At 43.2% G+C, this 21,447-nt stretch overlaps 1 protein-coding gene across 24 annotated transcripts in view; it reads right to left on the bottom strand.

The window, feature by feature from the left end:
- Positions 1 to 874: 874 nt before the first annotated feature.
- ASXL2 (ASXL transcriptional regulator 2) overlaps positions 875 to 21,447 on the bottom strand; it is a 244,375-nt gene continuing 223,802 nt past the window's right edge. For 22 of the 24 annotated variants that reach the window (XM_065590048.1, XM_065590057.1, XM_065590059.1 and 19 more), the window contains 4 exons: positions 20,130 to 20,226; positions 16,607 to 16,712; positions 13,498 to 14,281; positions 875 to 12,436 (listed from right to left, as the gene is read on the bottom strand). In XM_065590048.1, coding sequence (XP_065446120.1) covers positions 9,968 to 12,436; positions 13,498 to 14,281; positions 16,607 to 16,712; positions 20,130 to 20,226 — 3,456 coding nt within the window. In that variant the 3' untranslated portion in view covers positions 875 to 9,967. The remainder of the gene's footprint in view (positions 12,437 to 13,497; positions 14,282 to 16,606; positions 16,713 to 20,129; positions 20,227 to 21,447) is intronic. The other 2 variants (XM_065590047.1, XM_065590068.1) reach the window with 1 other exon arrangement.

The raw sequence follows: 21,447 nt of genomic DNA, 5'->3' as shown, positions 1-21,447 counted from the left end.
GTTGAAGGACACTCAGTTCATCTCTGAGCATTCTAATCCATAGGACTTTATGAGTCATGTGTTCGGTATAGAAGTAGGGCACAAGAAAGGAAAGGCTAAGGAGGTGAAAGGGATAGTGGAATTCAGAACATAAACGTTCAGCTGCGTGTTGCCTCAGTGGAGCAGTTAGCTCTTTCCCATAAGAGGAAGGAGTTGGAGAGAAAATTAGAACAGAGTCAGTATCAGGCGCAGGAGGCTTGGGAAGAATCACATTGTTGGCAGACCAGGGCTGCTGCCAGCCTGAAATCGCTGAATGGCTCCGTAACTCTACACTCTGTTATTATGCCAGCAGAACTGTGCACACTTTTGCTTCAGCTGGAAAAATCATACTTGCCAATGGGGTGCACTTTCACAGATTGGACTGCAGGAGAAGACGGGAGAAAGCTGATGATTCCGTAGAGGAGAGAACACACTCTGCCAGGTTTGAAGTTTGTATTGTGGTTAGAACACAAGACTGGGAGACAGGACACCTGAATTCTATTCCTGACTGTTGACTCAATAAGTGACCTTGGGAAAGCCAGTGTGTCCATGCCACAGTTTCCTCATATGCGAATGAGGGTAATATTTACTCATATTTTACAGTGCACTAATGTAATTCTAAAGCAATTGGAGATCCTCAGATGAAACACAAGAGAAACGCAAAATGATTAACAACAACTTGGTGTTCACAACAAATCTTTCCCCATGAAATCTAGGGAGATGATTTAGAAAAAATCGTACTTGGCATTCCTGCAGTACCGGACCTGAAATTAAGTCATTCAGCGTTGTGTAGCTTGCTGCTTCATGTTCTTGAAGGAGAAGAGAGCAGCATTTAAAAAGACATTAACAACAATGGTGACCATAAAATCATATGCTTTTATTTAACATAAAATGAAACATTAAGATAAAATACACATTTATCCATGTGCTGAAGAACTATTGTATTTTACATTCATTTATGAAGCAGGTAGTTTTACATGACAAAAATAAGGAGTGAGAGGAAGAGGAACTTAATCTGCAATAAGACATAAGCCACAAGGCAGGCTTTCGCTTTTCAAAGTGCTACCTCCTATGGACACATATATCTCAAAGTGACAAGATACAAATGCTGTTTTTAGCACTCCTCCGATCCTTCTTAATGCTGGTGAGAAGCTAAGGTGGAATCTTATACAGCAGACCCCGAAGCAGACTTAACATTATTTTTATTTTTCATTTGGGGAGAGAATCAGTTTACTAGAATGAACTGTGCCAATCTGCAAATCTGCAATGTTATGGGCCACACATCTCTCTGCTGTGATTGCTGGTTTCATGGAATTGACCCATTACGTTTTTTTTAAAAGCCTGGAAATTGGGTCATTTCCTTATTAAGGAGGAGAGTGAATTACAATAATCTTATTGTTCAGTACCAACTTATCACTGGATAACAACAGAAAATGACTATTTCTTATTTAAGTTGGATCGCTTGACTCTGCTAGTCTGCAAAGGGACTATTTTAGAATCCAATTGCCAACTGGCCGCATCAACTATCAGCTCACTTTCCCCAGTGTTGGGACTGGGGTTCAGCTGTGACATCTTATTATAAAAGACCGAACCCAGGAATATTAAACTCTTGGCACAGCTCTTTGAATAGAAACACGAGTCAGCCTCTGAGAAGTGCCACTGAAAGAAAACCCAGAGGGGAAAAGCTGGTTTCTACGTTCTAAATGGGGCAGGAAGGGATGGGAGCTGCAGCAGTACCAGCGGGACTAGGAATGTTTAGACAAAGTGCAGCAGATCAAAACAACACATACTGTATATTTTTTTCTAACCCATATATTTTAAATATTAAAACAAATGTAAAAGCTGTAACTCTACATCAGGCTTGTGGTAACTCAAACTTTGTTCTCAAAATTAATGTCACCAGAATCCTGAGATGGACTTACAGCCTTTTTAGGTACATTTATGTAAAATATAGTTGTATATATACACACACATATACACTCTAGTTATATATACATATACACACCCAAACAGTGTAACCTTCTTCTAGTGCAACTGTTCAGAGTGAAAACCCTTTGAATGTGCAGATTGCAATTCATAGAAAGATAAAATGACTTTACTAAAAAACGATCTCACGATGTGTATGTAAACAGAGGCCTGGCATATTTTGGGGTGTTTGGAAAATAATCATAACAACAACAAAACTGTCTTTGAGTTTTCTTTAAAGTCAAACCCTTAACACAAATCAAATAGGCTTTTTTGCATTCAATTTCCCTTCCCACGAACCCCAATCACAAAGAGTTATTGTAAACACAATTCTTGTTTATCTGAGAGATTTCAGCAGTTCCTGCAGGGCGGTTTGGGCTATGGTAAACACAGTGGCTCCAATTTGGGGATACACCTGAGCTGAGCACAGCACCACTCAAAAGGTGAAGGGGCAAATGTGTCTGTGTTTCACCTTTATGCATCAGATTCTTGAGCCTTCAGTCAGCCCAGAATAGCCAGAGTGCAGTAAGTTCTAGCCAGGCCTCCTCCCTTACTCAGTATTACCCCACACCAGGGACTGACAGAGTCAATTCTGTCTCTCTTATGCCACCAAGGGGAGACCTTTCCTGCTGGGGAGATTTGCTAGCTTTACAGCCCCTGCATGTGTGTAGAGTTGGAGTCCGTGGGACAGAGGAAGCCCCAGAATTGGAGCCACTGATCAAAAGGGCAGCAACTTAAATGTATTGTGTTCCTGAATGATTGGGTTAATATAACCCTGAACATTGTCATAAGAGCTTTACTGTTCATGTAATAAACCAGACAGATCTGTGATGGTAATTACTGGGTGTGGGGGAATGGATGTGATATTACAGTACAAATCAGCTGTGACACATACACTATGGACTTTAGCCTAATCCTGTAAGGTGCACTGCAACCTCAGCTGCTACTAATTTCAGTGTTACTTGAAGATGCTGAGCACTTCACAGGTTTGGGCCCATTATTAGGTAAACTGCACTGGATGTGCTGTATATAATGCACATGAATCATAGCTGATTGTTACTGTAGTCTGCAGCCACCTATCATTTCCCTTCTAACTAGAATTTTGTCCTTTTTATATTCATATAATTTGTGATCTTGTACCTCTGGGAATCCTTGTATGCAAGTTACAGCATCTTGTAAACAGAATTCCTATGAGGAATGTTGCCAGCAGTCTCAGCAGATTTACTAGTGCTTCCCCGTAGGGAGTTTTCTAGGGGTCCTGCCCAAGTACAAGAGCAGAGAACCCATTCCGTCTTCCAGTGGTGACTCAGGGCACACTTCACCCTCTACAGTGATATTGGACCCAAGAGCCTACAAAAGAAAACTCATTAGAGAGTGTTGCCTTGAAATCCCAAATGTACTGAGGCTCTTGGCATGTTGTATTCATTCCCCATCTGCACTATCAGAGGATCACACAAGAATTAAACTCTTAGCTACATTTATTAAAATTCTAACGGTTGCTTTTGATTTTAGTTGAGTGGCTTTGTACCAGTCTGTCTCTTTGGCAGTGCTTGTATAAAGTTCCACCTCAACTCCTTGTCTTCTCACCACTGATTGTTCTGGGGGTTTATGAGGCAAAATGGGACAGAGCATGAACGGGGACACAAACAGGACACAGGACTGAAAAAAATGTCTGTACTGTATTTCTAAACCAGCTAAACTATTCCAATTCATTCTTTGCTGAGCTTCAAGCCTTTTTGCTGCCCTACAATCTGCTGCTGCAGTGGTAAGAGGCAGTGCTCATCTCTCTCTGTTTTACATTAATACATAGGTAGGAACTCCAACCAGCTCAAATATTTTTAATACAATTAAACGTAAAATAAAAGAATATATGAAGTACATACAGTATATTTATATACATATTTTTTCAAATACTTAAAATTCTTATGTAAAATATGATTCTTCTATATTATTTGTGAAAAAATACGACTTTTAAAATGGTGTCACCTTGATTTTTCTATACATACCCTCTATTCCAATTTAAGTCCCTTTTAAAAAGGCAAAAGACAGACAAAAGTTTATCATCTTCTAAATCATGTTTACAAGCCTTGTGGCCAACAAAATGAAAGAGCATCTGGTAAACACTATTGAATTTTTGTTTTAAGAATCCCGACTTTTTATTGCATTAATGGAAAACCCAAGTGCTTTCAGTTCCCCTGCTAGGGAAATCGTCTCGGCCCTGCTGAGAAACTGCACACACACAATACCCTGTATATCTAGTTCACAAATCTTCCTTTGTCATTTTTTACACAAATATTAAAATATATATTACTTAAAATATATTACTGTAAGCTCTTAAAATTGATCTTCTTTTGTATCAAACGTATAGCATTAAAAAAAAGTAACAAAGAAAACTCATCGTCATCGTAGCAAATGTTTAAGCCATTCTCCCCCCTGGTGGCAACAGGACTTGAAGTTTCTAAGAGACTCTCTCTCACACATGCTGGTTTCATGCACTCTGGATTAACTGAGGATAGTTTCCAGAGCTGTGAGATATCATAGGCAGTAACTTCCTAACAATGGGCTCCTCCCCTCCTGTGATAAAAGCCATGCTAGCTGCAACAGGTGGCAAAACCCAAACGGGAGGATGCCACCCCTTGTCCTCACACCCCCACTGTAACAGTCACATTTTCAGAAGTGATCTTCAATTTTGAGTGCTCCACCTAATATCCTTAGGCCTGATTTTCAGAGGTGCTGAAAGCTGAAATTGTAGACACTCAGCAGAATCCAGTCCCCAGGATTGAGGCATCCTAAAACTGGTGGCTATTTTTGAAAAATTACTCTAAATGAAATGTGGAAAGCCTTCCTCATTGGACTAAAGCAAACACAGTGCAGTTTCAATTAGTGTGTCCAGCACTGCAGCTTTTGCTCACACGTATATTCTTGTATTCCACAGGACCACTCATGTGAGTGAGAAAGAATTGGGCCCATAATCATCTTAACAGCCTCTAGAACAATTTAAATTGACATAATTTAAGCAGTAATGACCAGCTGTGAGGACATCTGGAAGTGACTCATATGTCCAATAATTAACTTCCAGGAAATGGCTTCCTTAACATTTTTACTGCTGCAAACTTAAGCACAACTCTGCCGATAGGGTCCATCGTTTACACAGTATCAGTCTTTTCCTCACATTTAAAAAGAGACATTGTCAACCTAAAAACAAGTTTCCTTCCCTGTTACTAATGCTCTCTCAGAAACTTGAAAATCATTTCTAAAGTTCCATTTACTTCTCCATTCATGGAATGTGTATATAGAAGTATTTATTCTTTGCACTGAACTGTGAAACTAGACTGATCAGTTTCACTTTCTGGTTCTCATGCTGCAGGGTCTGGATTGCAATCCAATCAGGGGAAGATTTAAATCTAAATAACCTTTTCTTGTTGTAATGTTTTATGTCACAAACATTGCTTTGACATTAGATGTTGTAAAATATTTTGAGTATTCTATTTTTACATTGGCATTTATTATAAAGTGCTATCACTGTAATATCTGGATGCCAAAGCCAAAAATGTTGTGTCTAAACTACTCCACAATGTCCCTTGATTACCAGTAGCCAATAGGAAAACTTTATTATTTTGCTGGAGGAAACATTTTAGGACAGACGATTAGAAAGAACTGGGGTTGAAGGGAAAAGTCTCAGCACTAAGACTGCTGACTAACAAAGGGAATACTCCTACTCTGGCTTCAGGTTTTCCTATCTGAAACAACTGTTATTCAATACCCAGCACTGTGAAATGTGCAAAGCTTTCATGGTTTTGGGCAGGCCTATTCTTGTTGAAATGTTCAGTAATCCAAACCCCATCCTTTCTAATGGTTACCTAGCCATGTAACGTCCGCTGGTGAACCTAGGGATACTGTTCTATCAAGTTCCAGAGAAAGAGCTTGTTTAATTGTGGTAAGATCAAAACCTTCCAGCCAAGAGGATTCATCGTATTGGGAAGGGGTAGCAACGGTAAAACTATTGACCCAACCAAATATAGCTAAGGCACTAAACTGAGCTGTAAACCTCTAGATCACCATCTAATAAGATTATAGTGACCACTGAAAAGGACTGTGGAGTCCTACTGACATCTTAGTGGTCATTACAAATCCAAAAGGGACACTTACTAGATCTAGTTCCCTTCTTGCTGGGATAATGACTCTGTAAAGTAATTCAGTTCCTGCAATAGTATTTCATGCAACAGCAGCTACTTATGACTCACAAGCAGCATCACACAGAGAAATAGGTGTACAGAACATGGGAAGCCAGACACGCAAACTCCAACTGAAGTGACACCACAATTTGTAAGGGACTTGAGGGCTAGAATCAAAATTAGGGGCTCTACTTCTATTTTAAAATATACTGCTGAAAATAAAACTTCAGGTCTTTTAAAGTGAAAGTTGCAACAGGCATAAAATCCCAACTAACACAAACTGGCCCACAGGCCACTTTGTGCTGTTCCCTTAATGTCTTCTACTCCCTTCGTATGAGGCTTGTCAACATAGGGAAATTACACCTGTATCAACTAAGGTGTGGATTTAAAAACTGATATAATTATACCAATATAACTCCCCCTGGACATCACTATTATTCTGGTGTAAGGGCTTGTCTACATGACCCCCAGTTTGGAATGGGGGGTGAATTGCAGTAGGCACTAGCATGACAAGCGTTATCTCCCCTGCATAGGCCATGTGGGGGCAAGAACGAAAAGGTATCTAGTTTGTGTTTTAAACAGGGCTAAGTCAACAAGAACTAGGTACTCTTTAGTTCACGCCTGCAGCATCCACACAGGGGAGTTACAGCATGTCATGCTAATGCGCATTGCAATTCAGGTCCCATAATCTAAACTGTGGGACTGCATAGACCCAGCAAAGGAGTGCCTGTTTTGGTTTAGTTTATGTCAGTTGGGAAGGAGGAGTTATGTGTACCTATGACCAATGGGGAGACCAAAAACTCGGTACACAGACTGGATATCAACTGACCTTAGACCAATTGGCAGGACAGCCAGGCGTACAATCATGAAGCCTTTGGAAGAAGGCTATAAAAGTTGTTGACCCTGATTAGGGAAGTGGCAAAAAAGAAGATGATAACTCATTATACTGGTATAATTGGTAAAACTTTCCTGTGTAGACAAGCCCTGAGATAGCAAGGAAACAGAAATGGATATGTAAAAGCAGCAAAGAGTCCTGTGGCACCTTATAGATGTCATGCATCCGAAGAAGTGGGTATTCACCCACAAAAGCTCATGCTCCAATACGTCTGTTAGTCTCTAAGGTGCCACAGGACTCTCTGCTGCTTTTACAGATCCAGACTAACACGGCTACCCCTCTGAGACTTGAGAAATGGATCTCTCTCTCTCAGTGCTTCAGAGAACAGGAGTCTTGTTCATTTGAGTTGCCAGTTAGCTGTGTGCAGATGGATACCATAATAGCCATCTGGCACTGTATCCCAGAATTCAAAGGATGCTGCAGAACTGCTTCTTGCACTGGGGAAGAGGCGAATTGGAAGTATTGCATTACTACCCTAATGGACACTTGCTCTAGAATGCACTAGGCCCGTAACACAAAAGTACACCTCTATGACAGAATAAGTGTTTTTGCACCGCAGAAGCCAAAATGGTTCTTTTGCTTGGTTTGCTTTTCTGTATGCACACCAGCAGCACTAGCTCTAGCATCTGGTATGTGCCAAATCTGGGGCTATTGTTTGCTTACTGGTGAAATGTTGCTGACAGTGCATATTTGGCTTGTCAGAAAAAACAAGGTGCTACTTTTGTTGGTGTTAATTTTTCTGCCATGGAGCGATGGATTTAAAAATATTTACCCAGGTACAATTAGGGGACATACTCCCCCAACAAATTTAGGCTGAGCAAGACTGAAGATAGGAATATAATACAGTTTATGATATTTCACTGTTGATGATCTCTGTTTGGAAGGTGGCACCCACAGACAGGCAGGGAGGGAGATATTTTTCAGTATCGAGGGCTTAGGCACTCAACTTTCTTATCAACAAATAAATTGCCAAATAAAATGCATTATGTACAGTGATCTACATTGCCTATATTTAACAACAGCCCCCCAGACACTCTTTTCATGGGAGGGGAAGGAGGAGGAGTAATTCAAACTGGAAAAAGCCCAAAGCTCTGAGAGGACTAGCTAATGGGATATCTACTGAGAACTTATCACACCTACTTTTTAAATATTGCTTCATTTTAAAAATGCCTTTGGATTAAAAGTGATTTCTATGCCCTTTCATCAAAAAGATACATGAATTTCTATCTAATCAACATATTTGTTTCTCAAACAGACAACTTGGAACTGGATGTGATTCTTGAGCCGGATGTTCTTTGCTGGGAAGAGGAATTGACCTATAGATAACCTAGTGCTTTGATACTGTGAAATGTGAGTTGGAGTTTGCTTAACTCTCACACTGTGGGAAGGGATGGGCATTTCAGTACTTTACTGGTCTGCCTGTTATACATTCTCGTTGCTGAGATGATGGTGCTGTAATACCTGTTCAATTCTGATTGATTAATTTGGGCGACACTGTGAATATTAATGCTTTTGAGAGTGAAGGATTGATATCACTAGCTGCAACCTGGCATTAGATAGGCCAGCACTGGGTAATCTCCTCACACACAGCTTTGCCAGTAATCTCATTCATGACAGTAGCCCCCACTATGCCAGTCCTATGATCCCACATACTTCTGCCAGTGCTCCTCATTCTTGACTTATGACTTCTATTGCTAGAATCCTGGGTCTCTGAGTAAAAACTGGAGATCAGGCCAAAGGATTTGATGTTTTGAAACTTGAAGAAAAGTCCTCAGGGGACAATGATGCAGACAACCCAACCCTTGTGTTCCATGCCTTGCACTTAGCTAGATATATGATCTACATAAATTAGCTTATTGTGAAGGTCCTCATTAGCCATGGCAAGCTTCCTGGCAAACAATATGTCAGCAGGTGTCATTTAGTGCGTTTAACTTGTGTAATGTATTGTCATGTTTGATGGTTGGAAACTGGGGGGGGGGGGGGGGGAGACATCTCAGTACTAACACTGTAATGCCTAATAAAGCAAGTTTCTGACATGTAGTTCAATTCATATTAGAGATCTCTGCTTTAAATGGTCTCCTAGAGTTGCTGATAGTCACTAGTTGCTTTTTATTACTTGAGTTCTTGAAGATGATGACTACTAGAGTTGCCTTTTCAATCTCCCAGAAGTAGTTGAGAACAAAGGTGTTGCCTTCCCATGGACAATGTTGTTATAACTGATGAGTTGGAAAGGGAATGATATGCAACCAAAAAACCCCAGCCACTATTGCACAACCCACTTTGGCTTCCAGAAACCTAGAGTCAGGGGGAAACTGATAGGCAACCATTTGAAAGGCTGTTATAACACTAATGCCTCCCACTTCCCAAACATCTGAATTAACAAAAGACTGAGCCAACCCTGAACTGATGCTCCAAACCTCAAAATTCTGTGCCAGATAGTATAAAGGCTTAAATCTTTTCGAGCTCCCAGTTCTTTTAATTTTTCCTGTTCTTCTCTTTTGCCATGGAAAGACCAAGGGGCTAAAGTTTGGCTGGAAGTTCTCTCATTAATATAGAGCAGAGCTTAGGCTAACCTGGGATAGAGACTGATAGGAGGTGTGGTTAATGAATCTGCAGTACAAGTCAAACATTGTCTCCTAAAAGATTGAAAAAATAATTTTTAAACAAAATAATGTGACATATTTACATGATTCCTTAAGTGCAAACTCTTGTCACAATTCACATAGTTGAGCTCGCTTAGACTCACTATACAACAAGGTGCTCTTTCTTCAATGAAAGAAGAACGCTACTCTGTATTCCTGATTCAGTAATGTGTCTCTTGTGCAAGGCAGTAAAACTCCTCTTTCTTCCGGCGAAGAATTTCAAAAGGAGGCACAAAACCAAGCCATCCTTCTCCTCTTCTCGTATGTCTCCGTTACCGTACTACAAGGCAGGAGACACAGAGCTTAGAGGGGCCAATGCAGTCATCATGGCAGAAGGCACCACAACCCTTGCACATGATCATGGCTTTCAACCTGCAGTAGCATTTAGAAGGCGAATCTTCCATGTTGTTGTCATCACCAAAGGCTTGAACTGGGATGGTCTGATTGTGGTTGCCAGGGTTCATAGCCTGGCTGGCGGGAATGGTGGTTACAGTCACAGAGAAAGACATGACGTTCCCCATGCTACTGGCCAACTGATTGCACTCAGATAGCCCAGTCATGAGAGACCCTTGGTTCACGTCGGGAGAGGTGGAGACATTTATAGTGCCACTATAACTAGGACCGATGAGCTGTGCTGCAGTGTTTCCATATAGCTTTGGAGGGTGCGGATGGGAAAGCAGTGGAGGCTGCTGCAACACAGAGTCTGCAGATGGTGCAGAAGCGCTGTAAGCCTCAGCTTTGCTGTGCATCATTTTCCCCCTCATAGCATGTGCCATTTGCTCCTGGGCTGCCTGAATTAAATCTCTTGCTAATGCAGTTCCATCAAACACCTGGCCTCCTGGGAACTGGTGAACACTCTCCTGGCTGGCTGCTGCTTGCTGAGATAAGACGGCCTCCTTCTTTACATTCTGTCTAACAGGCAAATTGCAATCTGAAGAAGCATTTACACTGTGTGATCTCTGTTCTCTTTCATGCTGGCCAGAGACCTGGGAAACCAGGGATTCCTCTTTTACAATGATATGTTCATGTTCATCACCAGTACTCTCATCATCTGCATCTCCTTCATCACTGCTGCTACCGCTGCCAGCTATTTCTTCACATTCCCCAAATTCTATTTTTGGATCATCGGAAGGATCATTCAGACACAAGCGGTTCTCAGGATTCATGGACAGACCTCTCCTGAAACTCTCCGACCCGCGACCATAGGTGGAAATATTCAGCAGATAATGGCCAGACATGGCAGGCTTGGATGTCCTCCTGCCCATGAAACCCAGCATGAATCTCTGACTGGTGGAGCTGTTGTCTAACTGGAAACCTGAGTGAACAAGGCTGAGCTGTGAAGGCTGCAAGACTGAGAATAGATTCTGCCTCTGGACCCGCTTGATAAGAGTCTGAAGGATCTGCTCTTGAGTGGCTTTGTCGAGTGCCTCTTGGCACTGGTATTGGTCAATACTAGTGCTCCTCAGGTCCTTTCCGGAAAAGAGGGGAAAGGTCCTTGGAACATGGGGCAACTGCCTGCTTGGGAAAAATATCTTTCCAAGTTGCTGCATGGCTAAATTTGATTGTCTCTCACCACTTTCCCCTCCAGAGCCATTCCCAGCTGTGCTTGTGGCACTGGAAAATGCCGACCCTTTTGATTCATTTGGAGCTAGTGGGACAGTTTTCATTTCTACTTTGGTGAGAGGCTTAGGCATGATTAGTTCCATTGGGACATCTTTACCTTGGAGCAGCTGGGTGACCAAGGGATTGTTAGCAGGAATACTGGAGCTTGTCTTCAGGAGGGGCCCACTTGTGCTCAAGGGAGCTATATGTACTTTAAGGCTAGGGGCTACTGACAAAGTGCTATAGGATGGAGTAGAGATAGTAGATGCTACCATAACAGCAGCCTGAGTTTCTGAGGTTACCACTGCCTGCGAAGACATCCGAGGGGAAAGAGGTTTGCTCTTAGGAATACTTAAGCTGATCTCTTCGGTGGCAGTAAGTGCTGACTTAGTCACATTTTTGTCAGCACCTGCTCTGGATACATTGACATAGACTGCTTCGTCCCTGACAGGCGGTGCCCCTGAGATCTGGCTTAGAGCTGCTGGAGCTGAAGGTGCTTTCTCTTGTCTGTCATTACTGAGAGTATAGATGTGGCTTGAGACCACGGATGGTCTGGAAACCTGACTTACAGTCACATTTGGAGGGCTCACTTTTATTCTGTTCATTTTCTCTAATGCTGGTGGAGCTGGTGATGATGAATCTTTGCCTTTGTTGCTGGTTGCAGTTCTGGATTGTACTGTGGGCGTTTGCTGTAGTTGTGCTCTAGAGACACTGAGAGGTGATGTCCGCTCTGTGGCCTGGGTCTCCGCTTGGGAATGGGTCCCTGGACAATGGGGAAAAGGCCTTCTCGTACTTCCCCCGCTTCCAGTTCCTGCCAGTTCCAGTGCACTGCCTTTAATTCCAGTTTCATTGGTTCCATTTGTTGCTGTACTACTCTTCTCCTCTCTTCCTCCCCCTCCTGGGCCACCACCACCTCCTGGACCAGGCCCTGGGATGGCTCCCCCATTGGAGGCAGCAGCGGCGGCTGCTGCTGCTGCAGCAGCTGCCCTCTGGGCCTTGGCCAGTTGGGCTTTTGCTTTGATGTCTGCCAAAGTCCTGGCCCCTGTTCTTCCAGGACTGGTGACAGAGGTTGGAAAGTAAGCCCTGGGAGAGACCTGGCTAGCAAGAAATGGCATCGGGGAGATTCTGGAGACAGGAATCTGGAAAAAAGTAGAAAAGAGACACACATTTTAAATCTGTAGCATTCAGAAATGCTAAACTGTGGGGGCAAGTAACTGTGGGAACAATTTTACATCAATAATTATTTGTACCCATGCTTTTGCATCCACAAAAGTGGGGCCTATTTTTGAAAATGTTACCATATGAGGTAGACATTTGAAATTCTATCATTGTGTATAATACACTGGCAGTGAAGGAGCTGCAGCGATCTGTATACACACCGCCCTGTTGGCACAGACAGTGTCATATGACCTTAAAAAGTATGTCCATTATTTGCCAGTTGGATGGTTTCCAAATGGTCAGTAGTAGTAAAGGTATTTGATAAATATATCACATTTAGGAACCTTCCCTTCACAGCCTCTCTTTTATTTTTCCCTTACACCAGTGGCTGATATATTGCTCCCTTTCCTACATCTAGATTGCAGCAGGAATCTAAGCTCTTGCTAAGTCTCAGCGGGTGGTGGGCTTTTAGAGCTGAGAGGCCTCCCCAAAAAGTCTTTCCCATTTTCTGCTCGGATTGAGAGACAGCACATTGCATCCAGTCAGTCACACCAAGCCCCAAAGGAGTGATCCATCATCTTGAGGTCCTGGCGCTCTGTTGGGCCGAGGTGGATAGCTGTTTTTTGTTTGACATAATGTGGGAAGCTGCCAATATCCCTCAATCCTCATCCACTATTCAAGTCTTTGGGGATGTTCACACATCTATAGTGCACTGCACACTCCTCCCTGCTATTTTAGTCTTGGGGACTCCTCCACAGCTTTCCCAGTGTTACTCCATATTGATCTATAGTGTCCCCTATTATTCCAGTTCTGGCTTTTACAACTGTGCCACTCTATTGACCTGAAATACCCTTTGACAAGTGTGCATGTCTTAGAGAGCCTTATTTAACCTGATCAGCAGGCCAGAAGACTCCCGTGGCCAAATAGCAGGGCTTTGGGATTCCTGTATCAAACCCTTTCATTACTATAACATGCACATAGAGGGATTTACATGGACAATTGAAATCAAAACAGCGGCAAAACATTTTTTTGTAAGAGTTACCAGTGGAAGTGGCTTGTATAACCCCATGATGGACTTGTCTCCAGTTTCCTTTACCTTGAGTGGGGGAACCTTTCGCCCCTGTGCCCCCTCCCCAGCTGCAGGAAAGGACTGTGGTTGGGTCCGAAATGACTGCTGGTACTGGCAGCTGTCCATGATTCGTGGCTTTTTTTCAGGACTGATTGGTGCTTCTTCCTGACTCTCTGACTTCCTCTTGAGGCCCTCAGCACTGACATCCATTTGTTCAGTTGCAGGGGGTTCCTTTTTAGGTGTCTCCTGTGGAGTCACTTGACTCGCCATGCTCACCACTGCTTCGCCTGCTTTGGGGATCTTTGGTTTGTTTGGGGCCAAGGCTGAGGTGCTTGTGTCCTCCTTTACTGACAGATCCTTGGATGGAGTGTGCTGTCTGTCTTGTTCTGGCTTCTGACCAGAGGCAGCTTGTGGCTTCTCTTGCATGGATTCCTCAGTACCCTTCAGCGGCCTAGAGAGAGTTTGGTCCTTAAGTTTCAGTGCATTGTTATCTGAGGAATTTGCTGATGCTGCAGGTTTGCCTGATTGGGGATGCACATCTTCTCTTTTTTCCTCTCCTCCTTTTTTCACTGCTGGGGGTGGTACCTGCACTGCTTGTGCTTTAGACTCTGACAGAGGAGTTCTCTCTTCTTTACTGGGTGGTGCCTTGGAGACTGGCATGCATTTCATCTGCTCAGCTGGTGGATTCCTGGCCTGTGTTTCAGGAGTGCTGGTGTATGTTGTCAGTCTCTTGGATTCTTCAGGACTCATTCCAGAACTAACAAGAAAAAAGAAAAATTATGTTTTGTAAAACATAAGTCTGAAAAAAGCATTCTTTTGCCATGAAAATGGGGGCAGAGGGTTCTGTATCCATACTAGAACCTAAAGAAACACTTCGCACATACCATTTCCCCTGATTTCAAGCCCACCATTTTTGACGCTCTTCATTGTAGCTACCACTCTTCCAACCCACACAGAACTTAATGGTCCTGCAGCAGCGCTCTTTAAAAATCAACCAAAAGGGGCCCGGTTACATGGCCAATGGCTTTCCTTCTACACAGATGCTAATTATCCCAGGTCACAAACTGAAAAGGATTTGACCAATGGTTAAACTGTTCAACATACAAGAAGCTACTATGGCTGGTTATAAAAGTTCCCTTTAAGCAGCCATCCCTGGATATAGCAGTAGGAGATTCCAACAAACCCACAGGACTTCCACCTGGCTCCCCTAGACCTTAACCTCACAACCTGGAGTTTACAAAAGGGATCTGGAAATGGATACAACCCCCCAAGAGAGTGCACCATTTTTTTCAGCATTTTGTGTAGTACTGAAGCACCCTCAGTCTAAAAAAGTTAAGGAATAAACTTCCTCCAGGAGAGCATTTCTGTTTGCAGATGAATAAAGATCTCCACATCTAATATCTTTCTCAACTCTGCACCCTCAGGAAGCTGGGAGCATCTCACTAGACTGCCCTTAATCCCCCACCAGCCTGGGTAACAAATGAACAAGCTGGAAATCTGAACCTGAATTCCCAGAAAAACAGCTGATGTAGCATTCACCCCCAGTAGGTACTGATACAAACTTGGTCTGTGGCATGAATAAAAAGCCAGATGTCTACTGAAGCCAGAGAGCACCATGGGATTGATTCCTACCAGCCCAATGATAACTAACATGATTTTTAAACACTTTCTCACATGTTAGTTTCATAACCATTGTCTTTTTCAAGAAGATACTCTTGGCAGACAGAGATGTCATGTGGTACAACAGTATCCATTTCTGAGAAGTGCAGAAACCAGATCTGCAGTTCCCTCCAATCCTGCCCTTGTACAGTACAAGGAATCTCCATTAGTGTGTTGTCCCTAGTGCAGAGGCATCATTTACTACAGGCCAAGAGGGGCAGTTGCCCTTCCCAGACCTTGGTCTGCTCCCCTCCCCCTGACTTTTCATAGGTCAATATTCTCCATGATGTCTTCCACTTTTGGTTCACCTCATACTTTTCAGGATATACTATAATCACATATAATGTTCTTTATGCTGACAGCTTCCCCTCCCACCCCCCATTCTTCCCCACACAAGCATTTTTCTGAAATAATGCCCCTGCTGCAAGAACCTGGAGACCCTGCAGGAAAGGACATTTGACTTTTTAGTGACGTCTACTGTTGTCAAGTGTATTTTAAACAAGGGCTTCACCTTTGGGGCAGTTTACCAAACTAAGACCTCATCTCTATTGGCCAGCGCCTGCTGTCCACATTCGTCTGTGTCACTAACCCACCAGAGCTTGGATATTCTCATGATCATGAGAGTAAGGTTTGGAGCAGCCCAAGCTCCATGTGGGTTAAAGCAGCACAGATGAACGGGCAGAAGGCGAGGTGATGTCCCAGAGCTGAGCACAGCTCCTCATCATTGAAGTTCTGTAGAGAGACGAACACTTTATTAATTATTTTTACAATATCAATCCTACCTCTGTTCTTTTCACTTTCTTATAGCATACAGCTACTGATCGAGGAACCTGAAATGTCCTGCAAACCCTCATCCCACAGTGGGGAGGCAGGGCTGCTTGTAGCTAGGAATAAGGCAGACAGAACAATCTGTGAAATCCACACCATACTTATTCTGAGAGTTCAGCTCAACAGCGTGTGAATCAAGACACACAGGGAATTCACAAGGTTCTGCATAGCTGCGGAACATGTGAAGGTCAAAAATCACAATCAAAGACAAAGTAAATGTCGAATAACTTAGTTGGCTGGAATATGCCAAGAGAAACTTAAGAGATGGACCTCCCAAAACTGTGAGGATGGGGGTGGGGAAGAGACGTATGAAGCCTAGACTACATCCACCACTACAGCAGGCAAGGAACACTAAAGCTAGACTGGATAAAGCACTGGAAACCACGCTTTAGGGAGTAATCCAGCACAGACCAGGAATTAACTAGATGACCTAATAGGTCTTTTCTGTGATTCCATTACAGCCAGATGGAGTTAATCCTCAATCAACTTAGAAGCCCAGTGAAAAAGAGGGTCCCATGAAAGAAAATGAGCTCTGAATTCTGGGAACTGGTGCCTCAGGACATGCCATGAGAGAAAAGACAATCCAGTTTCTTACCTTTGACCATAGTAACTCTCAAAGAACCGTTCCTTCCATAGCTCCACCTTCTTCTCCTTTTCAATCTCCTGACGTATTCTCAGTTGCATTTCTGGGGTGAACTCACCTGCAATACAAAGAGGGATATCAGCAAGAAGGTCAATCAACAAGAAGAATTAGGCCAATTGCAATCATGAGAGACAGCCAGACTTCAGATCCCTGTCATTTTTTAGATAAACCAGTGCATTGGGAACTAGTTCAGCAAGGTTTCTTTTACAGACTATGTATTATTACAGATGGAACACAATGGCCTTGACTTGCAACTATTAGTTTACTCGTACTGTCTTTCAAGAGGGGATGTAAAACCAAGGTCTTGTGGTCATTTAAGAATCCTATGGCAGTATTTGCAGTTAATAGGGATTAAGCCTCAATGTCCTAACAAATTCCAGCTTGGGTACTTGCATTCTGCCTCTTTAAATTCCCCTTTCAATTTCAGCTATAAATAAGATTATTTTTTATTTCTTGTTCTAAACTATTGGGCAGTGTTGCTGGGTGCCATTACACCACTTTTGTAGTCCAGAAATGCCCAGTGAAATGGTCAATAACGTTATTTCATTTTCCAACTGTGCCTGTCATAAAAGTTAAAAACAAGCTATCAAAACATGTCAAGTAAACCTAGAAACCTTCCCACACCAGAATATACCCCTCCCTATTACTCCCCCTCTGCCAATCAAATCTTCCTCCCCACCCCAAAAAAAGGCTGGGAAAACAGCTGAGATTTGCAGTGTTGTATGAAGCCAGACTCTGGCAGATCATGGGAAGGGAAGGAAATTTCTAAGCCATGAACTCATAGATGCCAGACCACTTCCATTTAAGCCACAAAGCTGTTAACTAAGGATCCACAGAGGATCCTAGCTGCCATACTATTACACTGTGAGAGCCACAGTTCTCTCAAATAGCCAAGACCCAATTCATTTAAGACTGTATAAATCAAAACCAATACTTTAACCTTCTTCTAGAAATCAACTGGCAGCCAGTGCAGATCACAGAGTAATGGTGTAACGTGCTCTCTGTGTGAAAAATAACCAGTTGGTTCCCCTACAGTAACTGTGGTTCTTTGATACGCTGTCGTCTGTGTGGATCCCACTGTAGGTGCACATGTGCCTCATGTGTGAGATAGGAAACTTTTCAAAGCCGCATGTGCACCCTGGGCCTCCTCATGCTCCTGTACAAGAGCATTAAAGTCAGAGCAACGGCCAGCCTTCCTCAGGCCCCTGGCAACTCAAAGCCTGGGATTTCCGAGTACTCCAAAAAGCAGGGAAGAAGGGTGGGTCATGGGATCCACCCCGACTACAGCATCTCCAAGTATCACAGTTACTGTCGAGCCGCAGTTCTTAAACTGTGGGTCAGGACCCCAAAGTGGGTTGCGACCCCATTTTAATGGGGTTGCCAGGGGTGGCTTAGACTTGCTGAAGCTCGAGCCCCACCGCCTGGGGCCAAAGCCAAAGTCTGAGGCTCAGCGAGGCTCAGGTTACAGGCCCCTGCCTGGGGCTGAAGCCCTTGGGCTTCATGTTTGGCCTCCTCGCCCAGGGCAGTGGGGCTCGGGCTTTGGCCCCCCCACCTAGCACGGTGGGGCTTGGGCAGGCTCAGGCTTTGGTCCTCGTTCCTGAGGTTGTGTAGTAATTTTTGTTGTCAGAAGGGGGTCGCGGTGCAATGAAGTTTGAGAGCCCCTGCTGTAGAGTGAGTAAGAGTTCGTTTTTCTTCAAGGGTGTGTCAGCATGGATCCCACTGTAGGTGACTGGCAAGTAGTATTCTCTCGGGATGGGTGGGAATGAGAAGTATTAGCTGCATCACTCAAACAGATTGGAATATTGCTCTGCCAAACTTGGCATCTGACCTAGCAGCTAAATCCTCAGATTGGCTGTTCTCTAAACCAATCAGATGAAGCTATATGACAGTGGTACACAAAGCATGTTTCTGCCACACTGTCATCCAGACAATAATGTATTGACATTCATAATTTTAGTACATTCAGTACATTCGTTTTGAAATGAAGCAATTGAGATAGAATGGTGCCTCACTTGCTTTGATAAACAACATCTCTGTATGCATTTAGAAGCAGTGGTCAGCATGCAGCCCAGGGGACAAATGAAGCTCACATGGTTCTGCAACGTGGCACATGGCTGCCCTTTTCTTCTGTATAAAAGTGTGGCTCACAGAAACTGCCAGTTCCAACTACAGTGTGGCTTGGATGAAGATGGAATGTTTCACTCTGCTTACCTATAGCCTCTACAGGTTTGCACCTGTGTATAAATGAGTGAGCCACGTTTGGTCACCCCAGTTTAGTCCCTCTTTTCTAATGAGAACAGTGCATCACCACTACCATCCCAGCACTTTACTTTTCAAGTATCTCTGCCTCATCTCACTCATCACCTCATCTCACTCATTATGTGCTGCACGTCACATTTTTTCAAAGGACAAGTCTTCAATAAAGCCTCCTCTCTGCTGGATAACACTAGCTGGCACTTTGTCCTCACTGACCATTTTGAGTGCAGCTATTTTCACCTGTTAAATCACTATAGGACTGGAATTTCTCCCTGAAATCTCCATTATGCATTCACTAAACACCTTTTATTTAACGTTTATAGAGAGTCTTTGATTATATTAATTAAAGAAACAGAAGAAAATATTAAGATGACTGGAAAATGGGTGAATAACATTCACTATGTAGATGACAAAGTGCCGTTGGCTGATTCAGAAGAATGTCTGATGAAGTTGGAGGAGATTATGTATGGATATGGTAGAGTATGGTCTAGAACTGAATGTGGATAAGACATGGTGATATGCAAGAATCCTGGGAAAACATGCAAGATTCCAATGAATGACACAACTGTACAGCAAGTGACATTATTGCTTTAGGATGCATCATTATAGAAGATGGAAGATTAGAAACTGAAATCAGCACCAAAACAGCAAGGGTGAGAGACATTCTGGAAGAATAAACATCTGATGAGAAGAGACACAAATCTGAAGATTAAAGTCTAGCTCCAAAAAACTTACATTTGGCCTGTGTTAAATTACTGCTGTGAAACACGGACATGCAAACAATTGATAATAAAGAAATTACAGTTCTTTGAATTATGGTGTTATAGAAGAATTCTAAAAATATATAAGCTGTGTAACCAACAAAAAGATATTGGAGATGATTGGAACTCAGCAAACACTAGTCAGAGATCTTATGAAAAGAAAGATTTGATTTGCAGAGCACATTTTAAGGGGTTCAGCAGGCAATGCACGTTTATGGGCACTGGAAAGGAAAGATGATGGCAGAAGAGCACAAGGCAGAAAAAGAAGACCTTGGGGGCAGACTGTGTGCTATCCTGGGGGATCAAGAGGATTATTTACCCACAAAAAGCTTAGAAGAGGATCATAACAAATGGGCTATTATGGCTGCAAACCTCCAGTAATGGAGATGCCACATAAGAAGAAACTCCTCAGAAGTTCACAGTTTATAGCTCCTTGCTTCCCAGGGCAAGACACTCACCTTCTGACAACCTCTCCTTCCAGCCTTGGGCAGCTGAAGTGAAGAACTCATTGTTGAGTGCTGAGCCACTCATCTTCATCAAACCATCTGCCCCAACCTGAGAGAAACAATAAAGCAAGCAAATGTTAACTTATTGAATACAGATTTAAGTGCCACATACTGCCACCCGGGGATCAGAGGAGCAGATTCTGGTCCAAAGCTCACTGCTTGGACTGACAATGCCTCATGGCACTCCAAAGCTGCTCTTCTGATTGATCCAGGAGTAAAATTATTGGCCCCAGAAGGCCCTCCTTCACCTAAGTCTGGGTCCTGTAGAATCCTGGTGGATTTCTCTTGCCCTTCCACCTTCACCCCAATCCTCTACCCTCCCACTGCCACACACACATACACAATAAAAACCCTGGACAAATGAGAATCACAGGACCCTACAGGAGACAGGGAGAAGCACAAGCTGATGCTTTACAAGTTGCACTACTCATAACGTAAAAGAAGCATTACAACTACCTCTCAAAAGGCTTCCGCAGGTACACGCTGCCCTCCCTTCTAAATGATCACAGAGTAAACTCTGACTGCTGTCAAAAGCAGCAATTTCCAGGGGAAAACAAAAAGGCACACAAAGAGGAAGTCAGGGACATCAAAAGAAGCATTTTAAAAGTCAGTCGCGTTGTTTACTTGTACTTTCCCGTCTGTCGGTCTCTATATATTGTTTCTGGTCTTAGACTGTGAGCTCCCTGCAGCAAGGACCATCTTTATGCTGTGTTTCTAAAGCGCCTACCACAATGGGGGCCTGGGCCACTAGGGCTCCTAGGTGCTATGAAAATACATATAATAAATAATAAAAGTGTCAAATGGGCAGAATCACAGCTATGGATATTTCAGCCAGACCTGTGCCCAATGGGGCATGGGACAGTAAAGCCTCTGAAATAACCAAGTAGAACAGCTATGCGTCAGTGCGGTGTGCATAAAGAGAAAGTGTACTCTTGGCCGGTAGCTGTACACTTGCCACTGTGGGGAATGATAACAGGGGTAACAGGAGAAGGTCTGGGGTTCTTTCTGCTCAATGTATCATCGAATCACAAGTCTCATATATCAGAAACAAGCAAAAACCACACAGTTCCATAAATCAGAGCAGCTCACCAGGGGTCAACGGATGGTGGCGTTTGTTTCTTATACAAGATACAAACCTTGCTATTAGGTTCCTGGCACTCTAAATCTGCCAGGGCTCAAACAAAAGAGAGATTTAGGGCAAAGGGAAGAAGAATTATGCAGCAAGCTTTCAACAATGCAAGATTTGTTTCTTTAAGAGAGAAGCATTGTT

Source organism: Chrysemys picta, chromosome 3 (genome assembly GCF_011386835.1).
Source record: "Chrysemys picta bellii isolate R12L10 chromosome 3, ASM1138683v2, whole genome shotgun sequence".
Lineage (NCBI taxonomy): Eukaryota > Metazoa > Chordata > Testudines > Emydidae > Chrysemys > Chrysemys picta.
This window is presented reverse-complemented; position numbering and strand designations above follow the sequence as displayed.